The sequence below is a fragment of the Pituophis catenifer genome, unplaced genomic scaffold, assembly GCF_029215685.1.
Source record: "Pituophis catenifer annectens isolate HBS135680 unplaced genomic scaffold, rPitCat1.0.hap2 SCAF_1, whole genome shotgun sequence".
NCBI classification, from domain to species: Eukaryota; Metazoa; Chordata; class Lepidosauria; order Squamata; family Colubridae; genus Pituophis; species Pituophis catenifer.
Window position 1 is genome coordinate 26674915 of NW_027256881.1, and position 23391 is coordinate 26698305.

A 23391-nucleotide genomic window follows, 5' to 3' on the forward strand; every position below is an offset into this window, starting at 1 on the left:
TGAAAAGCCAATGAAATCACTTGCTTTTGGAGACTTGCACCTTGGTTCAACTTTTTCAGACAAGGAGAGATGTAAATGGATGCAATGCTTTCCCTATTCAATTCAAGGAAATAAACAGTTTTGCACATGAACTTTTTTAAACATTTCCAGTTTCAATGAACTGGGCAGACTCTGTGCCAGAAGGGACATTTTTGTGCTTCTGAGCCATGCTAATTGTTGAGTCATTGTACAATAGATGCAAATCAAAATCTGGGGTTTCATTTCTTTTTTGGGGAAAAAAGAGGATTATACCCTGAGATTCAAGCTTAATACAGTGAATCATAAAGAATTACCCCCTTTTTTCTACAGCAGGGATGCAGTTAATGTACAGTCCCATTCAAAATGACATGAGAAAGTGGAACTTAAATATATCAAATTAAAGTGACTTTTATGCCAATCAAAACATAGCCATGATCCCTCTTTAAACTTAGCCTGGCATTTCCTTCACTGGGGGGTGGTGGGAGGGTAATCATTTTCACCTGTCTTGTGCCAATCTAACAAAACCAATGGCATTTCCTTTTTACCTGATTCTTTTGTACAATTTCATATTATGTATAAACACATACACACACCTATGTGTGCGTGTGTCACTATATCTATTTATCTATCTATCTATCTATTTATATGTCATTAAAATAATCAAAACATTTTGCATGAGGAAGGTGACAGTACGTAATGAAACTCAGCACCTAAGGGCATAAGGCAGTTGTAGGTTTTTTGTTTGTTTGTTTTATTTTTTTATTATTAGTATTATTATTTTCAATCAGCACCAATCCCTATAATAATGTCCTACACTTGGTGTAAGATATAAAACTCAGAGGTGAAGTAATTAATTTTTCTCCAACCTCTGAATCGTGGAAGTTTGCAATACTGGTTGGTTTGTGTTGTTGTTCTTGCTTTCTCCTGTGTGTAAAAAACAAAAGAAAACCTTTCATTTCATTTTTACTTATAAAACATAGAGGATCTCTCTTCCCTTTAAATACATACAGCAACCAGAAAGAAAACTTATTGGAAGGTTATTTCAGAACTGTCTTGACCATAAACAGTTAACCCACCTCTCTCTCCCTCCCCCCCCCATGAAATCCCTCTTTTAATAGGTGGGTGTTTATTTGCAATAGTGTGCATGTCTGTGTGTGTATGTGTGTGTGTGTGTTTGTGTGTGTAGGGGCATTTGCATTTAAAGGAGCTTTTAAAGTGAAGATTCATACTGTAGCAATTCATACAAGAGAGGTCCATCTCTATACCTAATGCCTACAGCGGTGGGGGTGACGTACTGGAGAATGTTTATAGTCCTTCTCAACCTTCGGTCTACAAAATGAGCATCCCAAGCTGGGTATCTCTTTCTTGGGATGTCTATCTTAATGAGAGGGCCTTCTGGGTGGAATGGTCTCCCAGACGGAGTTGATGGCACCATAGCTCTCACTTGGAAAACTGGTAAGCATGTGTCAGCTGTGAGTTCCTCCTGTTGCTCCGTGGCCGCTCTGGGTGGCGTAGCCTGGGCCACCCTATACCCAGGGGTTTGAGGAGCCATGGGTTCAATGTCAGGGGGCAAAGGAATGCCCCAGAGCAGCTCGGCGCAACAGGAGCTGGCAAAAATCTTAGCTCTCGGCCCCATGGGATGCAGGACGCCGTAATATAAGAGCATCAGCGCTATCCCAGCAGCAAAGCTAAGAAAGACACAACAAAGCGCTGGCACAGCATATGAGTCAGTAGTGTCGGGATCTCGGTAACAATACCAAAGGAGCGTCAAGGCAGCATTCTCTGTCAAGACTATGGTGTAATAGGCAAACATTCGGTATCGGGTCCGCCCTTCCTTGACATTAAACCAGCAAAAAATGTACACAATCCCTACCACCATGTTGAAGAGAATCTCTTCCCATTTAGACATGCAGAAATCTGTCCCACCATGGATGATCCAGAAGGCCATGGCGCACCAGTGGACCACGACAAAGATCCCAAAATAGAGCTGGAAGATGGAAGCAAAGAGGGCAAAAGAGATAACTCTGGATGAGATGGTGAAGAGACGCCAGAAGAGATGGATAAGGGCTCCTCTATAACTCATGCTCTTCTTATCATCCCTAGAGTCCCGGAGAAGCTTGTGATAGGAGGCTAGCACCCAAGCCAGGGACATCAGGGAGGCCACAGAGGATACACCTGCCGGGAGAACACACACAAATCCACAGAGTTAAACTGGAGACACAGGAGAAAGGACGCAGTTGCTTACATCATCCTCTTGAGGGGCAGGTGTGAAACATGATTATAATGCGAGTCAGGTTAGCGAAAAAGATCTAGAGGAGGAAGAGAGAGAAAGAGAGAGAGAAAGAGAGAGAGAGAGAGAGAGAGAGAGAGAAATAAGCATAAACATGATCCCACCTGTAATAAATGCTGACTACCATTTGCAAAATTTTATCACCTACAGAAGCAGCAACTGTAATTTATATGCAATTATGGTTTATGATGATGGCTGTCATTGCTTATCAATAAAAGGCTGTGATTCTTAAATTGCTAATATCCTCTGTGACATCACAAGTAAGCAAGTAATGAATCAAAGAATAACAGAGTTGGATGGAGGTCTTGTAGTCCAGCCCCTTGCTCAAGCAGCAGACCCTATACCATTCCAGAAAAGTAGCTGTCCAGTCTCTTCTTAAAAGCCTGTGATGGAGCACCCACAACTTCTGAAGACAAGCCATTCCATTGGTTAATTGATCTCACTGTTAGGAAATTTCCCCTTAATTGTAGGTTGCTTCTTTCCTTGATTAGTTTCCATCCATTGTTTCTTCTCTTGCCATCTGGTGCTTTGGAAAATAGGTTGATCCCCTCTTCTTTGTGGCAGCCCCTCAAATATCATGTTACCCCAATCCTTCTTTTCACTAGACCAGTCAAACCCAATTCCTGCAACTGTTCTTCATATGTTTTAGCCTCCACTCCCTAATCACCTTTGTTGCTCTTTTCTGCACTCTTTCCAGAATTGCTACTTCTTTTTTATAATATAGTGACCAAAATTGGATGCAATATTCTAAGTGTGCAGTACTAATACTTCACATAATTTTCATTCTGTCCCTCTATTAATACATCCAGAATTACGTTGGCTTTTTTGGCAGCTGCTGCACACTGCTGGCTCATATTTCAGTGATTGTCCACTAGGACTCCAAGATCCCTATCACAGTTACTGCTTTTGAGCCAGATTTCATCTAATCTATACCTGTACATTTGATTTTTCTTGCCTAAATGTAAAACCTTGGTTTTCTCTACATTGAATTTCATTTTGTTAGATAATGGCCTAAGTGATTATGATTTCTAACTTCCTGAATTAAAATTGTCCAGGAAAAAAAAGTGAATTGTGAACTTTTTTCCACTCTTATTTGAAATCCTGCCATTGAGGGACATTCGTTGAATTCAGCTCTGTACAAAATAGGCTCAGAATCGTCTGTCTATTTTGCCATTACACGTGCTCTTAGATATGTGTCTCATCTTAGTTTATATTCTGATTCATGCATGATAAGAAATCTTTGAAAGTGGCACTAGTGTAGTTTTGTCCAACAGCCACAGGTTACAACAGTGTATTTTAAAAGGGAATTAGAGAATCATGAACATATACAAAGTGCTATTCTATTGAGATATCTCCACAACAAAGTGGGTAAATATCAGAGTTTAGGTCATTAATCTATCCAGTTTTTGTGCTCTGCTGCTGAGTTGTGGCCTTTTCACAACAAGCTTGTAGTTGGTCTCTGAAAGAGAACTGACCCTGACCTCTCCACTTCTCTTCTCTATTTTGACAGTCTAGTCTGCCTTTTACAGATATCATCCTGCATATGGACTATAACACTTGATTGGGAATACAGGATATCTGGCTATAAAGACAGGAGTCAATCCCTACTCAGCTGCCTGTGATCTGTATAGCAGACGACTTTGCTCCTGAAGATGCCAGCCAAAGTTGCTGGCCAAACACCAAGTAATCTGTGGTTTAGACCATGGACACTAAATCCTAAAGCCCATCACTAACTAAATTTTTCCCTAACTAGGACTACTATATCGGGGTGGCAAAACTTCAAAAAAAGGGTACTTCAACGACCCTCTAAAACAAGGGTGTCAAACTCAAGGCCCAGGGGTTGGATTCAGCCCACAGGGTGCTTAGATCTGGCCCATGGGGCCGCCCTGGAAACAGTGAAGGACCAGCCCGTGGTGCCTCTGCCAGTGAAAACCAAGCTCAGGGAGGCTGTGCAAGGTCCGCCCAGGCTCCATTTTTGGCCGTGACGGCCTCCTACAGCCATCTGCCAATGAAAATGGAGGCCCAGGGAGGCTGCACACTCCGTTTTCTCTGGCAGAGGGCTGCAGGAGGCTGTCGCAGTCGAAAATGGAGCGTCAATGAATGACGTTGAACTGGCCACGCACTCCAGCCACACTACCCAGTCCCCCAAGATCAAACACAACCCTGATGCGCCCCCCCCTCTGAAAGGATGAAAATGACTAGCTCTCTGCAAGGAATATAAATCCTTCCATTCCCCACTATCCTGTCAGAACTGAAGAAGCTTCTTAGATGAGAAGCAAAACATCTTCAAAGAAAAAACAAGAAAGTCCAGTTGCCTCATGAAAAAGCACCTTTGGGACACCAGTTTTGTGCTTCCATCTAATAATTGTTCAGATGCTTGCAGCCCAGATAGGGCAGCCATATTTTAACATGTAGTTTTCCATGTGAAAACACTTGTCATGAATGGAGGCTCTTTTCTGCTTTGCTACTCTGCATCTGAATTAATATACTTTATGCTTAGATTTACTACCTTGGTAAATGTAAAACAGTTGAGTCACATGAGATGGATGGCTTATAAATTGAACAAATAAAAGAAAAGGCAGGGTTTTCACTCTCTTGTCATGTAAAACAGTTTAAAAGCCACACCAAACTGTAGATGACAAGTTGAGTGCTGCACTCCAAAAGGGAATGGAATTAATGATCCACTGATTTTGAAAGGGGTTTCAGGAATTTTGAAGATAATCCGTTAACCTTAAATACCTGCAAAGTTCCTTAAAACCTTGACCCCCCCCTCCAGGGGCGGGTTCTACTTACCTTTACTACCGGTTCGCAACGGGAGCGTGTGCGACAATTAGCTGTGCCGCGAGATCCTTGGAACCTTTTTTTACCTTTTTAAAGCATTTTTTTACTACCAGTTCGCCTGAACTGGTAGTTTTTATCACTACTGGTTCTCCCGAACTGGAGCGAACCGGTAGCATTTCACCCCTGCTGTAACCCTATAATAAAATAGCATTAGCATTCAGTGTAGTGTGACTCTGGCATCCTAGTTTAGTCTATCTTGAATAGGTGACACATTTCAACCTCCAGCGCAGAACTTCTTATTTGTCAGACGACCCACAATCTGTTATCATATACGAATAACAACAATATCTTGCCTTCCTATCGTTCATTGGAGGGGCATCTTTTATGGTGGATGGGGGTCCAAAAAAATCAAAATGGTAATTGTGATGATGTGAGTGAAGCCCCACTCTCTTTTTAGGTGCCACCTTAACACTTTCATCTCCTTTCTGCAAATGCCCTGATCTACTGAGTGCTTCTGGGTATTGTAGGAGTTATTAGGGAAGATTAAATTGCTGCTGAGTTAATTCTCTTCAAAGGGTGGATAAAGCAGAAATAAAGACCCTGGGGGCTCTTAAGATGTCTTAGGGCTAAGGACACTAGAATGCTTTAAAACTTATGTGAGATGGTCCTGTATGAGTTAATAGTGTTGTTTCTCCAGTTTAGAACAATAACAAGAAATTGAAATAGCAGATAAACATGTTCTCCTATTATATGCATGTGTATGTGTGTCTGAGAAAGAGAGAGAAGAGAGGTAAGGAGAGAAAGAAAACAAACATAATTTCATTCTATGCTTGCTGGCACTATCTAGACCAGTTGCTTCTCAGACTTGGCAGCTTTAAGATGTGTCAACTTCAGCTCCCAGAATAGCCAGCGCTGCTTCGGGAATTCTGGAGTTGAGGTCCATACATCTTAAACTTGCGAATTTTGAGAAATAGTGATCTAAACTCAGAAAACCTAAAAACATTTAATTTGATATCCATTGCAAAAAAATGAAAAAATTAAGAACTTGTCAGAAATTTCTTTTCTGCCTAAATCAAAGGCCTCGGGGTCTGTAGCTAGAAGCTAGCTTAGCTCACAGTACTTTGGAGTTTGTGAATTCTCCAAGTCCTTTTAAAACATAGGGGGAAAAATAGTTGTGCCATATCAGCAGTTATTTCGGAATCAGAATTTCCCATGAGTTTGTAAAAGGAAGTCCAGGATTAACGGAATGGGGTTAAATCCTGTTCTCTGCCAAGACTTATTTCATAAACAAAATCATGGGAATGGGATGTGTTATGCTAGAAGCAGTGAATTGCTGAGTTCATATTCCTTCAGAGTTAATCAGTCAGAGGCTGAAGCTAAGGACAGGGTTTTAGAATACTTTATATTCTCTTTTTAATACCTTTCTTCTCTTTCTTTTTCTCTTCTGCCTCCTGTCCTCCCTCTCTCCTTTTCCCTCATCTCTTTATCCAGCAAGTACTGGACTGCTTTTGCCAGGGGACTGAACTGATCATCAGGCAAACTATGGGCAAGAGAGATAGTGTTTTACCAGCCATTTTTAATGGCCAACATTCACTGCAAATTTTTCGTTCTCACTGCACTGTATCCAGTTACAATCCTTCAGATTCTATTTACTTTATACTATTACCTTCCTCCAAATTTATACACAATAAGTTTCGTGCAAAAAAAAAATTCCATTGTTGAAATGGCACTATTATTGTTAAATCACTCCATGGTTTCCTTCTTGGAAAATCAATATGTAATAATGAAAAAGCAAATGCTAGACACCTGCCTTCTTCTCTAATGTTCCACAAGAATGTTCACTGCAAGACAGGCAGGGGAAAGTAGACTGAGATTCTGCAAAAGCAGGAATGGAAGCCTTCTCACAGACCTTCTTAGAGGAAATGCCTTTTAGCTTTCAGAAATTCTGCACTACACCTTCTTTAATCTTAAGGAAGTACAGGGTTGGGGGAATTGTGGAGTTCTTGGCGCTTTCCGAGTTTGCTTGTTTGTTTGCAGACATTTCATTACCCAACTGTCAGGGCCATGCACTGGTGATGTTTCCTAGTTAGAAATGAGATGTCTGCAAGCAATCTCAGAGAGCACCAAGGATCCCACAGTTCTACCCTAAAGTGCAGTAAAGTATTCTCTTCAATTGGGGGAATTACCCTTGACTAATGTGAAGGACCACATCAACCACTGAACCTTCCACCTGGGTGAGAAATCCAAACATGTCCCACACTCTTTCAAAACGAGGAGCACCAGTCAGATCACTTACACGGTAAAGCTTCTGCACGGTTCTTCTGGATCATTATGCAGAGTTGTAGCACCAATTGTGGGGCGCTCTCGAGAAAGGTCTCTAAGAGGCGCAGCATGTTGACATCTGCATACTCGTACATCATAGCCCAGTAAAAGCGCCGCTGGTGTTCCTTTTGCCTCTGGCTTTGGATCCCCAGATACATGGTTCGGATATACCTGGAGACAGGAAGAAAGTATGGACAAAATATGAAATGATGAGAGAATCAGGTGAAAGATAATTCCTTCATCCGTGTTAGTTCATTGTCTCTCCTCCTAACCCCAGTGTTTTCCATTTATCATTCTTCTAAACTGTCCAGTCAGAGATATTACTTCTTTTCTCAATGTAATACATTTTCTTACGTTTTCTTAAATGAAAACATTTAGCATTGTTCCTTGTTTGGGGAGGATGCAGGTTATGTATTGCAACAAAGAATCAAGTTAAAGTATCTTGTTCTCCAATGATCAGAATGGAGTTCCTTCTCTAAAATAGAAAAAAAAAATACAAGTACTTTTTTAATATGAGGAATAATTCTTGTAGGTCAATTAAAGAGGAGCAGTTGCTTATTTTATCAAAACCTTTCAAACTGACTGTCATAGAAACAATGATGGCAAATCTACATAGTCTTACTTGAAATAAGTCATCTATTTTAAGTGGAGCATTTTTAGGTATACATACAGTATATAAGGCTGTACTATGAATATTGTTGGCTGACTTATAGCACCATAGCATTTTCACCTATTTAATACAAATAGCGATTACATACTGTACACCTCAACATCATCATCTTCATTTCTTTCTTACAAACTTGATGTATTTCAAGTACTTACAGCTTGTAACCCTGAGGTCAGCATACAAAGCCATATTCTTAAAAAAAAATCTCTAACACCAAAGTTCAAACACACTGATAATGTGTACTTTAGCCCAGTGTATTGGCCTAAACAAGTAGTTTATTTAATTAGTTCAAGGTTCGCATGTCTTCATTTTCTTAGGAGATGGTGTTAACTCCATAAATCATGCATAAGTTAAAAATGTGCTGTGCATACATGAATAAAAGGACAATTCTGATTAGTTGACCAATGCCTCTTACTTCAGAAAATAAATGATTGCAGAATGAATGAAAGTAATACTTAAAAGCTTTCTTCAATGTGCAATGTGAGGATTGATACCCGTCCAGCCACTCAGAATCTTTTGGATTCTGTGGCCTTAATAAATTTAAATAAAAATTAAAAAGCAGATAACTTGATTAGAGAACTGGGTTAGAGCAACTGTGTCCCACTACCAAAACTTCAGGAAGGGTTATTGATCAATCAATCTCTCCCAGAGAAACCACCATCAACCAGAGTGAACAACAGTGACATAAATGGACAGAGATCCGGTTAAAGGCAAATTATTATGTTCTTATTTTCAACTGTGAAAAGGATGGAGAATGTTCTTCATGTATGGTAAGATGGTTTTGGTGAAGCTTAAAAATTTCATCCTGATTTGTAAACTAGCTGTAGTAATAGCAGCAAAACAAGGTCAACTCTGAATGAAGCAGGATGGCCTGGAAAACCTGTTTTTTTTTTTTCTAAAAGAATGAGCAAGAAGTGACTTAGGTTTGACACTAGATGGCAATATGCTCTAATTATACAAAATTTGATATTTAAGGTGTAAAGTCATGCCTTGGACAAAAATAGGATTCTACTTTCCATTCCACTTTCAAGTTACATAAAAAAAAAGATTTAAAAAATGATTTCACTGTACACATAGCAGTGGGAGCAGGAGGAAATATCAAAAGAATTTCTACTTCTGAGAGGTCCATGATGCTCTCTGAGCTTGGTTGTTTTCTTGCAGACGTTTCATTATCCAAAGTAGGTTACATCATCAGTGCTAGTCTGTGCTAGCTCTGATGATATTACCTAGTTTGGGTAATGAAACGTTTGCAAGAAAACAACCAAGCTCAGAGAGCACCAAAGACCCCTTATTTCAACCCTGAGCTACAATTCCCACTTCTTTTTACCTTTTGTGTAAAAAGCAATTGCTACTAGACTGAACAGAAAAAAAAACTTTGTTTAAAAAAAAACTTGAAATCTTCTTTTCACCTTATGATCTTTGTGAATCAGAGTTGACATTGTGATCATAATGTCATTACAGTGCATATTACGGTATCTCATTAACCTCAGTGACATCACTGAAGGCAAAGAAAGGCTATGACTTTAGGGTTCCCCCCCCCTTATTTTTTATGTTTTTTTGTCATTTCTTTTGTTTTATTGTTGTGAGCTGCCCGAGTTAGGCAGCACACAAGTTTAATAAATCAATATTATCAATAATCAATATCAATATATCAATAATAAATCATTATTATTTATTCTGAGTAAGAAGAAAGTATAGACCCCCATTGCCCAGATAGTTTAGGTAACATCAATGTTTTTACAGTATAATACTGGTATTTTTTAATGCAATTTTATCATTTTAGTTACATACGGTAATTAAGCCACTTTGCCCAAATTTAGTTTGTAGGATATAGATAGATGGCTAAGAAAATGTACCTAGATGCATTCCTCTGTTGTGTCGGTCTTTGCAAATCTGTATATTCATAAAAGCATCCCTACTAGTTAACTGTGTGCCACAGGAGAAAACTAAAAACCAGCCTAGCTTGCATTAGACACCAACAAGATACTACACCTGAATTGCTTAGCACATTGTAAGCCGCCCTGAGTCTCCGGAGAAGGGCGGCATATAAATCAAATTAAAAAAAAAAATTGATTGCTAATAGGTTTTTAATACACTTCAAAGTACTGGTTTTCACTTTAAAGTATTCATCTACTGGCATCCATCTGTCCAATATATTTTCTTCTTCTTCTTCTGTTCAATTGTGTCTGATTCTTGGAGACTGGATATAACCCTGCAGTTTTCTTGGCAAGGTTTTTCAGAAATGGTTTGCCATTGCTGCTTTCCTAGGACTGAGAGAAAGTGACTGGTCCAAGATCATCCAACTGGCCTTGTGCCTAAGACAGGACTAGAATTCATGTGTCAGCGTTCCAAATTAGGCTTTCTTCCAGCGCTGACATAACAAGTTGAAGCAGAAAGAGCGGAAGCTTGATTTATTGCTGAGATGAACTTTTACCTAGTTTTGTATATACAGATAGGGTGTCCTGGGAGACGAGGGTGGGGGGCTGCATTCCTGTGAAAAGAACGTGCCGGGATGTAGAGATGGATTTGTATGATGGCCAATGGGACGTTGGGGCTGGAGAGCGGAAGAGGAGGGGGTTGGAAGGAGGGGCCAGTTTGGCTGCAAATTTGAGTCAGAAATGTCGGATTCTGCTATGCTTAAAAATAAAATGTTTCATTAGACAGCTTGTGCTTGAGAATGAAGTTTATTCAAGATAGCACCGAAACCTGACAGACAGCCAAACTCTCCTCCAAATCCAGGCTGGCTGAGTTTAAATCATCCCGTTCCCTCCCAGACATCTGGTCGGACGGACTATGGCTGAAGCCAAGCTCTCGGAGGAAAGCCTGCTTCAAGAAACGGGAGGAGCAGAAGCGGCCGTGATTCCAGCCAACTTGGAAAATACAAAGGTAAAAGATAAAGAAAAACCCCTAAGTGAATTGGGAAGGGCGAGCTGGGGATGGGAATGGCAGCGAAGCCCAGACAAGGCAGCACCTCCCCACCCCAGGATGAGAGACGAGGCAGAGGACTACCAACACCAAGGCTGGCCCTCCAGAGCTCAGCACAGAGAGGAGAGGGCAGAGAGGGAGGAACCACCCCAGTTCAGAGGGAAATTCGATGGTGACCCAGACAACCTCGCCCAATTCCTCGATTCAGCTGAGATATACATAGAGCGGTTCGGACACCTCTTCCCTTTCCCCAGAGCCCTAGTGAATGCTATCTCGGAAGGGCTGGAGGGAGAAGCAAAGAGGTGGTCAGCATCACTCTACAAATACAGGGCCCCCCAGCTACAAAATGCGGATGGGTTCTTGCAACTATTGAGAGCCCGTTATGAGGAGGAGGAGGAGGACCCCTATGTGGAAGACGAGCTCAGAAACCTAATGCAGAGGGGGAAGCCTATCAGAGAGCATATCCGTGAATTCAGGAGAGTCATTGGGACACTGCCTCCCCTACCAGAGCGATTGCTGGTGTATTTTTTTAGAACAAGCCTAGATAAAAGAATTTCCCAAGTGACTGCCTATCGTGACATCCCAAACCGACTCGCTGAATGGTTCCGGGTAGCGATAAAAGTCGACAGAGGGCTGCGGGCGAGTGACACGTCAAAACCACCAGAGGAAAAGGAGAAAGGCCGACCAGACCAGGGGCCACTCAACAGACGAGAAACCCCAACATCACAGCCCTCCTACAGACCAACTGCCCCACGGAGCCCACTGAAATGCTACAGATGTGGAGGAAGCGGCCACATAGCAGCAAGATGTGGAACGCCTAGACCGGCACCGGCTCCACCGCCCAAAGCACGACCGGAACGAGGGCCCAAGCGCGTCATCCACGTACCACGGGAAGCTACCCAAATCCCTGAGTTTTTCGCTCATCTGACCGAAACCAGAGGAATCCCAGTGGAGGGAGATCAGTCCCCCGAACCCTATGACACGGAAGACGAAGGCGAGGATGACCCGATGGTGAGTGGACCCGTCCATCCTTTTCTTTTCCCCATACGCCTAACAGCCCCCAAAACAGGGGCCCAAGAGACTTTCCAAGCCCTAATAGACTCGGGTAGCACACGGTGCCTAATCAACCTACCCACAGTTCTAAAATTGGGAATCCGGGCTAAACAGCTCAAACAACCAATTCGCTTCGAGCAAGTTGATGGGTCCCTAGTGGGAGGAACGTACGCCACACACTTGACTGAACCCGTGAGACTAGAACTCGCAGATCACTGGGAGACGATCCGCTTCATAATAGCCCCCAAGATGACAGAACCAGTCATATTGGGACTCTCATGGCTCGACAAATGGGGCCCAATCATTTGGTGGCAAGAGGGAACCCGCAGGCTGAGAATAGCAAAGGGGCCCCAACCCCTGCCGCCCCGACCAGAAGAATTCCCTCCCACGCTGAGACCCCAAAGCAGCCCTCCACTACAGAATAAAACACCACCAACACAAGGGTCCCTCCCAGAAGGTGCAGCAAAGCAATTGGCAGCCGCACCCACCACCGCTTGTAACGCAAACCAGATCCCAAGGGAGTACCAAGACCTTGCGGGGGTATTCAGCGAAGCCGAGTGTGACATTCTGCCCCCCCACCGCGAGACCGATTGTGCCATCGAGATTATCCCAGGAGCGAAACTACCCAAACCTAAAATGTATGCCATGACGCCCCGAGAAATGCAGGAAATGCGGGACTACATAGACAAAAACTTACAAAGGGGATTTATTGAGCCAGTGAAACCAAGGGTAGCGGCGCCGGTCATGTTTAAAGAGAAAAAGGACGGCTCCATGAGACTGGTAGTCGACTTTCGAAGTATCAATGCTGTTTGCGTACACAACTTGTACCCCCTCCCCCTCATGAAAGACATGTTAGCCCACCTAGCTAAAGGGAAGGTTTTCACCAAACTAGACCTTCGAGAAGCTTATTACCGAGTACGCATAAAGGCAGGAGATGAATGGAAAACAGCATTCAACTGCCCCCTGGGTAGTTTCCAGTTTAAAGTAATGCCTTTTGGATTGCAAGGAGCCCCAGCAGTATTCATGCAGTTAATAAACGAAGTCTTACATGAACACCTTTACAAAGGGGTCCTCGTCTACCTGGACGATATTCTTATCTACACGGAGACCATAGACGAACATATACCCCTCGTCCGCCAAGTGCTGAAAAAACTGCTACGGGCAAACCTATATGTCAAACTGCCAAAATGCGATTTCCACCAATCACGGCTAGACTACCTGGGCTACCGAGTATCAAATGAGGGGATAGAGATGGACCCAGCCAAGGTCCAATCAGTTCTACAATGGCAGCCCCCTCGCACCCGCAGACAACTGCAAAGTTTTCTAGGCTTTGCGAATTTCTACAGACAATTCATCCCCTCGTTCGCGAAGATTGCCAAACCTTTGACAGATCTCCTAAAGACAGGAAGCCCAGCGATGAAACCTCGCCCGGGACAACCCCTACAGTGGGACCTGACCTGCCAACAGGCATTTGAGACGCTAAAAGGACTGTTCGCGAAAGAACCTGTCTTAAGACACCCGGATCCAGAACAGCCTTTTGTCATCCAAGCAGATGCAAGTGATGTGGCAGTAGGAGCCGTGTTACTCCAAAAGAACAACCAAGGTGATCTACAACCCTGCGCCTACACCTCCCGCAAACTCACCGATACGGAGAGGCGATGGGCGGCGTGGGAGAAGGAAGCGTTTGCAGTAAGGTGGGCCTTGTTGACCTGGCGGCACCTTCTAGAGGGAGGCCAGAAACCATTTGAAGTCTGGACTGATCATAAAAACCTAGAGGCCCTAAAAACCCCACGAAAACTGTCGCCCAGGCAAGTGCGGTGGGCACAATACTTCAATCGTTTCAATTTCGAGCTTAAGCACATCCCAGGTGGGAGAAATTTCCTGGCTGATGCCCTCTCCCGGATGCCCCAATACAACAGTGAGCGGGAGCAGGTAGTGAATGCCATCATCCCCTCCACCCAAGCTGCGGCCCAAGTGGTAACCAGACGGCAACGACGTGACCAGCAAGGCCAACTTGCAAGTGACTTAACTGCGAAATTAAAAAATGAAATGCTGACAGACCCCTGGTATCGGGACAATCAACATCTCTTGACAAAAAGAGATGAACTAGCATGGAGGGGGACAAAGCTCTATGTCCCACAGAGTTTACGCATCCTGATTCTCAAGAGGAGCCACGATGTTAAACCAGCAGGACACTTCGGGTTCCTAAAGACTCTGCACCTAGTACGAAGGCAGTTCTGGTGGCCACATATGAGAAAGGACGTAGACAGTTATGTAAAAAGCTGCACCATTTGTGCCACGATGAAGACAAGGCCAGGGTGCCCGCCTGGGTTGTTGCAACCAGTAGCTGAGCCAACAAGACCATGGGAGGAGATTGCAATGGACTTTATAGTAGACCTACCGAGGAGCAGTGGAAATACAGTGATCTGGACTGTAATAGACTTATTCTCCAAACAGGCACACTTCATTCCTTGTAGTGGACTGCCTTCAGCCCGTCAGTTATCCAAACTGTTCCTGAAACACATTTACCGCCTACATGGAGTCCCCAGGAGAATCATTTCCGACAGAGGGGTCCAGTTCACAGCAAAGTTCTGGAGGGAGTTTCTACGGTCCATAGGTTCATCCCAAGGGCTCAGCTCAGCATTTCACCCGAGCACCAATGGGGGGGCAGAAAGACTGAACGCTATGATAGAACAGTATTTAAGATGCTACGTCGACTACCAGCAGTCCAATTGGGCAGACCTCCTATCTTTTGCGGAGGTTGCATATAATAATGCTGTCCACAGCAGCACGGGGCTAACCCCGTTCAAAATAGTGAGTGGCATGGATTTTGTTCCCATGCCAGAATACCCGAGGGAGCCCCCTTCCTCAGTCAGTTTGACCGACTGGATGGCAATGTTGAGACAAACGTGGGAAAATGTTAAGAGGGCGCTGGCAAAGGCGGCTCAATCTTATAAGGAACAAGCAGACAAGCACCGAACTCCCCAAAGACCATTTCAGCTAGGAGAGAAAGTTTACCTCTCCACCAAGTACTTGAGACTTAGACTCCCGAGCAGGAAATTGGGCCCAAAATTTATAGGACCATTTCCTATAATAAAAATAATCAACCCCGTTACAGTGCAATTGCAGTTGCCACGGCTTTTGGGGAAAATTCACCCCGTTTTTCACAGTAGCCTTCTAAAACCTGTAGTGGGGTCTACTTTAAGGCCAACGCCACGTGAACCCCCTGGGCCCCTGGTTGTTGGGGGCCAAACGCACTACGAAGTGCAGCGGATTCTTGATTCAAGATGGCACAGGGGGCGCCTTCAGTACTTAATTAAATGGAAAGGTTACCCATTGTCAGAGGCTTCCTGGGTGAAGAGCGCAAACATCCAAGCTGATCGCCTTATAGCAAAATTCCATGCAGACCACCCGGGAAAGCCGGGAGGGGGGGTTGCACAGCCAGGGAGGGGCTGATGAGACTAATCTTGTTGTGTTTTCCCTATGGGATAGGTGATGTCGCAGAAGTGAAGGGAGAGGGGCCGGATGTCAGCGTTCCAAATTAGGCTTTCTTCCAGCGCTGACATAACAAGTTGAAGCAGAAAGAGCGGAAGCTTGATTTATTGCTGAGATGAACTTTTACCTAGTTTTGTATATACAGATAGGGTGTCCTGGGAGACGAGGGTGGGGGGCTGCATTCCTGTGAAAAGAACGTGCCGGGATGTAGAGATGGATTTGTATGATGGCCAATGGGACGTTGGGGCTGGAGAGCGGAAGAGGAGGGGGTTGGAAGGAGGGGCCAGTTTGGCTGCAAATTTGAGTCAGAAATGTCGGATTCTGCTATGCTTAAAAATAAAATGTTTCATTAGACAGCTTGTGCTTGAGAATGAAGTTTATTCAAGATAGCACCGAAACCTGACATCATGATCTTGTGGTTTCTTAACCTGATGCCTTAGCCACTAGACCAATGAACTCTCATCCAATTTCTTACCCTAAGAGAAACTTGATGTTTCCTCATTTTCATGAAAAAAGGGGGACTGAGACCAGGAGGCTCCTCCATTACGGTCCCGATATTGTGGAACAGCCTGCTCCATTCTTGATCACATTCTGGAAGTTGATAAAGACAAATCTTTTTCATTGAAGTTTCAGGGACCGAGAAGATGTTGTTGCCTGTTGTATTATAATGCTCCAGTTTTTATTTATGGTTTTAATTAATATTACTATTATTGTAGATGTTTTAATTTAATTTCTTAATTATTAATTTATTGTGGATGTTTTATTGTACTGTTCTGTTGCTAAACACCAGGAGTTATCCTAAAATATGGCCGCATACAAGATTGAACAAGCAAGCAAGCAAGCAAGCAAAACATTGCCTTGATTACTTGGACGGGGGTGGGGCGGGGAAGATTGTAGTTGATGGTTATAGGAGAGTGCAAAATATTGCCAAAAAAGTAGCAAAACTATTTGCTGGTGGGTTTCTCAGTGGGTTTCTCTTTGAAGTGCAAATGCCCCATAGTCACAGGTCTCTGTTATAGTAAATAGATGCCAGTGAATGCCAGATTTACATCTCTGAATAAATTCATTTGACTCTCTCGTGGTGCAACTGAAGTATAAATGAAACTGGATAAAGGTAATGATATTTGCAGAGCTGTCAACCACATTAGATGGCTTCAAGTGTTGGGGCATCATGGTTGCCTGAACAGAAATAGGGAACAAGACCAATCTTCAACTTCTGGAGAACCTTTCTCCATAGGAAGATATAGTTAGGGAACAATAAGCATCTGGAAGTGTGATGACAATCTCTAAAATATAAATGTATCTTGAGACTTGATTAAAGAATATTTGCAAGATAACAGCTATAGAATGCAAAGTTTACAATGAGCTAAAAGGCTGGGCCAGAATTGGATGGAGCAGTGGAAAAAAATATGTAGCCAAGGAGAATAAATCTAGAGATGGTAAACTGCAAGCAGCATCTGAGTTAAAAAGCTGGAACAGGGATGTCAGGAGACATATGGAGAAAGAAGGTGGAAGGCTGTGAACAGAACGAGTGGGCAGAGATACTTGAAAGCCTTCAGTAGAAAAGCAAAGTCCTAAACTGACTCAGCACCATGAAGACTGAAGGAATAAAGGGATGTCTGAAGGGGAACAGGAGGCAATAGGAAAATAAATAGCCACTTCAGTTTTATTACTCTTCAGCAGGGATGGGTTCTACTTACCTTTACTAGCAGTTCGCAAAGGGGCCGTGTGTACGTGCTCGCTTTGCTTGCGTGCGTGTGTGGAAGCGCAGAAGTTTGTGCACATGCGCAGAAACATTTTCATGACGTCAGGGTCAGTGGACAGGGCTCCTGCCAGTTTTACTACCAGTTCTATAGAACCGGTGTGAACCGGGGACAACCCACCACTGCTCTTCAGCATTGGATGGTCCACTATAAAGTGGAACCATTGCACAAATCGGAAGTGGTCACAGCTCAAACATTTGTTTGAAAACTCACCACTTTTGTCAAGAGAAACACTAGATGAATGCATTCTCCAATAATATCTCACAGATAGAGTTCCCTCTAAGCCAGGGGTGTCAAACTCAAGGCCCACAGGCCGCATCCGGTGCACGGGGTGCTTAGATCTGGTTCACGGGGCTGCCCTGGAAACAGCAAAGGACCGGCCCACAGTGCCTCTGCTGGCAAAAATGGAGTTCGGGAGGACACATTTTTAGTCACAACGGCCTCTTGCAGCCCTCTGCCAGCAAAAACAGGCCTGTTTTTGCTGGCAGAGGGCTGCAGGAGGCCTGCACCCCCCCCCCCCAAGCTCCGTTTTCACTGGCAGAGGGCTAAATGAACTAAAAAAAAAAACAGAAGGAGAAATGTTTCCCCTTTTGCATTTGTGCATGCAAGAAGGAACAGGAAAGGAGAAAGGGAAAGAGAAAAAGGAAAGAAAAAGGAAAGGAAAGATGGGAAGAAAGAAAAAGGAGAAGGAAAAGGAGAAGGAAAAAGAAAAGGAAGGAAGGAAGGAAGGAAGGAAGGAAGGAAGGAAGGAAGGAAGGAAGGGAGGGAGGGAGGGAGGGAGGGAGGAAGGAAGGAGAGAGAGATTATAATGAGAGTGAGGGAGGGCCTGAGGGAAGTCCTGCCTTAGCACTTGGCCACCACAGGTGACGCTGAGCTGGCCATGCCCACCCCAGCCCACTGAGATCAAACACAACCCTGATGTGCTCCTCAATGAAATTGAGTTTGACACTCCTGCTCTAAATGTAGATAATAGCAGATAAAAACAGAACCATGGTAAATGTTCACCCACTGTGTGTTTCCCTAGAGTTTAATTACAATTAATGACAGAGCAGAGAGCCTGTCCCTACTTGAACCTAACCATGGCATCATTTTTTTTCCATGATGCTATTATCCCATCTCCAGTCCATGGATGAGATAGACTTAAGTCATCTTTAGCTGCCCTAGGATTGAAGCAGTCTCCCTCTTACTCTGACACCCTCTAAACGCAAAATCAAAGTTTTTAAAACCTGAAGTCAAATGATTGAAGTGATCTGAAACAAACAAAAGAGGTATGAGAAGAACTGGCAATAGAAACAGTAAGTTTCACGTTGAATTTTTTGCCAGCTCAAAGATGAACAGAGACTATTTTAATCAGAGAACAATATATCTTGTAACTAAGTGCAATAATACCATATTCCATCCCCAGGAATTTCTGTATAAGGTTATTATCTGAATGAATTTCTAACAGTTCTCTTTTGTCAAAGTGAATGGGATTTAATAGAAAAAATACAGAATAACTTCTTTTCTAGCAATAACCAAAAGTGCCCTCATTTACATCTGGGGCAGCCCTGACATGGAAAACAGTTGGCAGAATGAACTCAAACCAAAACTAGTTATGGTCCAGGTGAATGAAGCAAGCAAGATTTTGAGCAAGGCAGGTAAATAGGAAGAAAAAAAAATCATTATTTTTCATCTAAACTAGTGTTTCTTAACTCTAGGAACTTTAAGATGTGTGAACTTTAAGCAATCCTGGCTGGGGATTTCTGAGACCTGAAGTCCATACATCTTAAAAGTTGCTAAACACATGGGAAATGCTGGCCTAAAACACCTTTTAGTGTTGAAAGAACTTCCAGTTACTTTAACTATAGTTTCCAAAAGTTTATAAACTTCAAAGTAATATTTTGTAAAATTAAAATTGTGGTTATGTCAATCATTATTACGACTTAATCAGTGGAACAACTTGCCTCCAGAAGTTGTGAATGCTCCAACACTGGAAGTTTTTAAGAAGATGATAGATAACCATTTGTCTGAAGTGGTGTAGGGTTTCCTGTCTAAGCAGGAGGTTGGACTAGAAGACCTCCAAAGTCCTTTCCAACTCTGTTATTCTATTCTATTCTATTCTATTCTATTCTATTCTATTCTATTCTATGCTATGCTATGCTATGCTATGCTATGCTATGCTATGCTATGCTATGCTATTGTATTCATTGATTAAAAACTGAAAGGGGGATCTTTCTCACCAAGGGAAAAAGGGAATAAAAACTGCATAGGGCAAATGTTTCTCTTTTCCCTTGACCTAGTACGTCCCAACTAATGTCAATTCTCTCTTTTCATAAATGTTACATTTGCTTAGGAAATAAAAATTAACCTGGGCAGGTATTTTTCCTGGTTTCTACTTTCTATGCTTTTTCAGAGCGGTTTCTCTATGACTACTCCATTAGAGTTCAGAAATCTTGAGCTAAATCCTCTACAAACTGTGGAAACATCTTCCCATCATCAGTGACTACAGCATCTTTCAAACAAAAGTAGAAATATGGATGGTCAGAAAACGAAGAAAGGATAAAAGGGAAAAAGAGATAAAACACATGACATTTCATATAATTGTTCAAGTTTTGTAACTGTATACAGTATGGAAAGAGTGAGGCCAGAATGTTCTTTGTTTTGGCTAGAAGTGGTATAGTCCTTCTCTGCTTGAGGCCTGGATCAACACGTTTCCTTTTCTTCTTACTCTATGGTTTGTTCCCTTCTTCAGGGTTTTTTAAAGCAGTTTTTTTTTCTGTCTCCGTTTGCACTTGGATTAATTAATGGGTGATTAACTTGAGTTTAGCTAATGTGATTCTAAATGTTAGCTAACCTTGTTCCTCAGCAGTTTGCAGTAAATGGCAAATGTTTGTGTCCCGGAACAAATGTTTGCCGAGTGTCTCGACTTGGCTTGACAAATGTATCTGTAAACTCAAGTGGATTGGTTCACATTCAATGCAAGAGGCACAACTGTATGAGAGTTTCAAGTAAGGCAGTAAGGAGAAAGAGAACTCTTGTCCAGTATGCAGGAAGCTACATGCAATTCTGACAAAGCTGTATCAATGATTCCAGCTAATTTAGCTGCCCTTATTTACTGAAAGTGTGGCATCTAGTCCTGAATTTCTCTGAGCATATGTAAGATTCTTTCTCCCTCTTCACAAGAGTCAAACAGCCTTTCTTAGATTTGAAAAGCTGATTAGGGAAATCAGTTGGGAAATATCAAACCAGCAATAGAAGGAAGTTGTAGTTACTATACTTCCAGGCAAAAAGTTATTCTTGTCAATAATAGGTGATTTCAAAGAGATTTAGCGACCTAGCAATAGGAAGGGTTTCATCCCACAACTCTAATATACTGTTTAGTTGGTTCATCAATTTATTTTATTTGTTAAAAAAGAGGAAAGTGTGTGCAGGGACTTATTTCTTGGATATTTTAGTGATTATGGTGACTGCTGTGTATTTTAATTTTTGCATTATTATAATTGTTTTAATTTTTTAAAAATTGTACTTGCTACCCAGAGTCACTTATTGAGATGGGTAGCCATACAAATTACATACATACATACATACATACATACATACATACATACATACATACCTGTCATGATATTCCTTTTCAGGATAAACAGTGTTACACAAAATACAGAAAGAGATTAAAGAATAAAAAGGAAAAGAAATTAAAGCATGAATTAAAAGAAAGGTAACTAATTTAACTTTCTGTCCTTGCAAATTATCATTACTTTCATTACATCCCTAAATTATTTCATCTACTGCCCCTTTTCTTTAATTTTGTATTCAATCCATCTTCATTCATCATTCTTTCTTGACCTATGTCTTCTTGTTTAACTACATCTGCATACCCCTTAATTCCAATTTTTTTTCCTGACAATTTCAACTCTGATTCTCCTGTAATAAAGTAGCCTGAAGTACATTGGTATAAGAAGTCACTTTGGCTTCTATTGACAAACTTTCATTCCTCATAATAAATAACAGACCACATACTACCCACTACTTTTTAACCAGCAGTTGAATATCTTAAAACATGTCCATCTGTTCCCCTTTTTAATAAATAGTCTATCCAGATACACGGTGTCATGTATTTGCATTAGTGTTTTACTATACATGTGCACAACACTGTCAAATAATTTACTAAGAATGTATTACTATTATTCTTCTCTTCCTTACTAGTATCTATCTCTTCCCACTTATTTCTATAATCATGTTGCTAGTATCTTTCAATTTATATTGGCTTTTTAATAAATGTTTTTATTGAACATATTTCATCATTTTATATCACATTTACAATTTTTACAAAATTCCAGCATCAATAAAACTCATACATACATAACATACATTACATTTCAATTTATATTGTTTTATTTGATTCCTAGTACAATTTGATAGCTTATTAGTAACCCTGAGTATTACTAAGTGTTGTATCTTTTTATTCTTGATGAATGTATTTTATTCTCCTTATGTACACTGAGAGCATATACACCAAAGACAAATTTCTTGTGTGTCCAATCACACTTGGCCAATAAAGAATTCTATTCTATTCTACATCTTGCAATAATTCAGTCTATTTTCCTTGTCTAACTTTGACTATGATACATTATTTTTTGAATCCCTACTTCTTGTTGCATCATATACTCTATCTACTGTGCTATTTGCTACACATCATTCGTATGGTCTGCCAGCATCATAGCACTGACTATATAAAAAAGTGCAGATACATTGATAGACTATCAGGATAGATGTCCCTTATACATTTTTTAAAAATGCATTTAAGAAAATCACAAATCCTTTTTTTCTTTCTTTCTGCTGAATCACCTGTTTAGTCCTCTGATTACTTTAAGGAACTAATTTTTACTTTATTAGAATTGGAAGCTACCCTATTTCAGAAAAATTCTAAAGAGAAAAATATTTTGGATATTTTATTTATGCTGCTCAGTTTGAATGCTTTGCCTTAAATTAGCCTCCTTCTTTCCTTTCTGTCTGAGTTCCTGCTTCCAAAAACAGCAACATCAGTCCCAACAGCCGCAAAGTGTGTTAAAGGTGCACTAGAAAAGAAACCTATCTGTAGGATGTGTAGATCAGCTTCCATTTGAGGAAGGAAAAAAAAAAAAAACTACTGAATTATTTTTAAGGCTGAAGGCTACTAGAATCAGTTTGTTTAAAATCCACTAGAGGGCACTGGAATTATTTATCATGTTTCTTCTCCAGGTTCCTAAGGTGGCTTCTACCAACAGGGATGGGAGAAATGGGAACCTCAGAGTTCAAATAACAAGCATAGTGCATTGATGAATGGGTATACCAAGCCATAGATATTGGTGCCGAGAATACCCTGCCACAAAGTAGATCAACAGTAGATTTATTTTAGCCTTTGGTGCCACTAACATTACCCTATCCTCAGGAAATATGAGCAAACTCCCATATAAACCTCAAATATATATATCCTATACTGGCAATTGAGACGAATGCAATTTTGGGACGAGATGACTTTCTACTGCATAGAGCTTCCTGGATCATGAGGTTATTCTCAGAAATCCTTTCTTCTGAAGAATGTATTTTTCTAGTGGCAGCCCCTTGTCACTAGGATGCAGACTGCAGAGAATTTGATTGTGTAATTTACTCAAATTATATATCTCATTCTATGTGCAAACCAGAATGCAGTGATAATACATTCCCGTATTTTAAAATGCATACAAAATGCATTATATTAAGGACAAACTGTGAGCAAGAAATATATACATTAGGAAAATTAAGCACAAAATGCCTAGTAGGGAAAAGTGCCTGCATAAATGTGCATATTAATGCTACATGGACATTTAAAATCCCGCAAACTAAAATAGTTATAGGATGAAATAAATAATGCTAATAATAAAAAAAAGAAGTAAAGCAAAAACAAAATTGACAAATTTGGCCATTCATACTAAAAAAGGTCAACTACTGCTAATTTTATAATCTTTTCATTATCAGATTAAGACTTTTTAAAAAATTTCTCCAGCAAATTTTGAACTCATTTTTAAAACTTTAGTTAAATTTAAAATCAGTATTAGTAATGATTTTCTGATGTGATA

At 41.4% G+C, this 23391-nt stretch overlaps 1 protein-coding gene across 1 annotated transcript in view; it reads right to left on the reverse strand.

The window, feature by feature from the left end:
* Positions 1-1228: 1228 nt before the first annotated feature.
* Positions 1229-23391, reverse strand: part of XKR6 (XK related 6) — a 169411-nt gene continuing 147248 nt past the window's right edge. Inside the window, exons 2-3 of the mRNA XM_070947315.1 lie at positions 7386-7582; positions 1229-2193 (exon numbers count right to left, since the gene is read on the reverse strand). Of these exons, the coding sequence (XP_070803416.1) occupies positions 1229-2193; positions 7386-7582 (1162 nt within the window). The remainder of the gene's footprint in view (positions 2194-7385; positions 7583-23391) is intronic.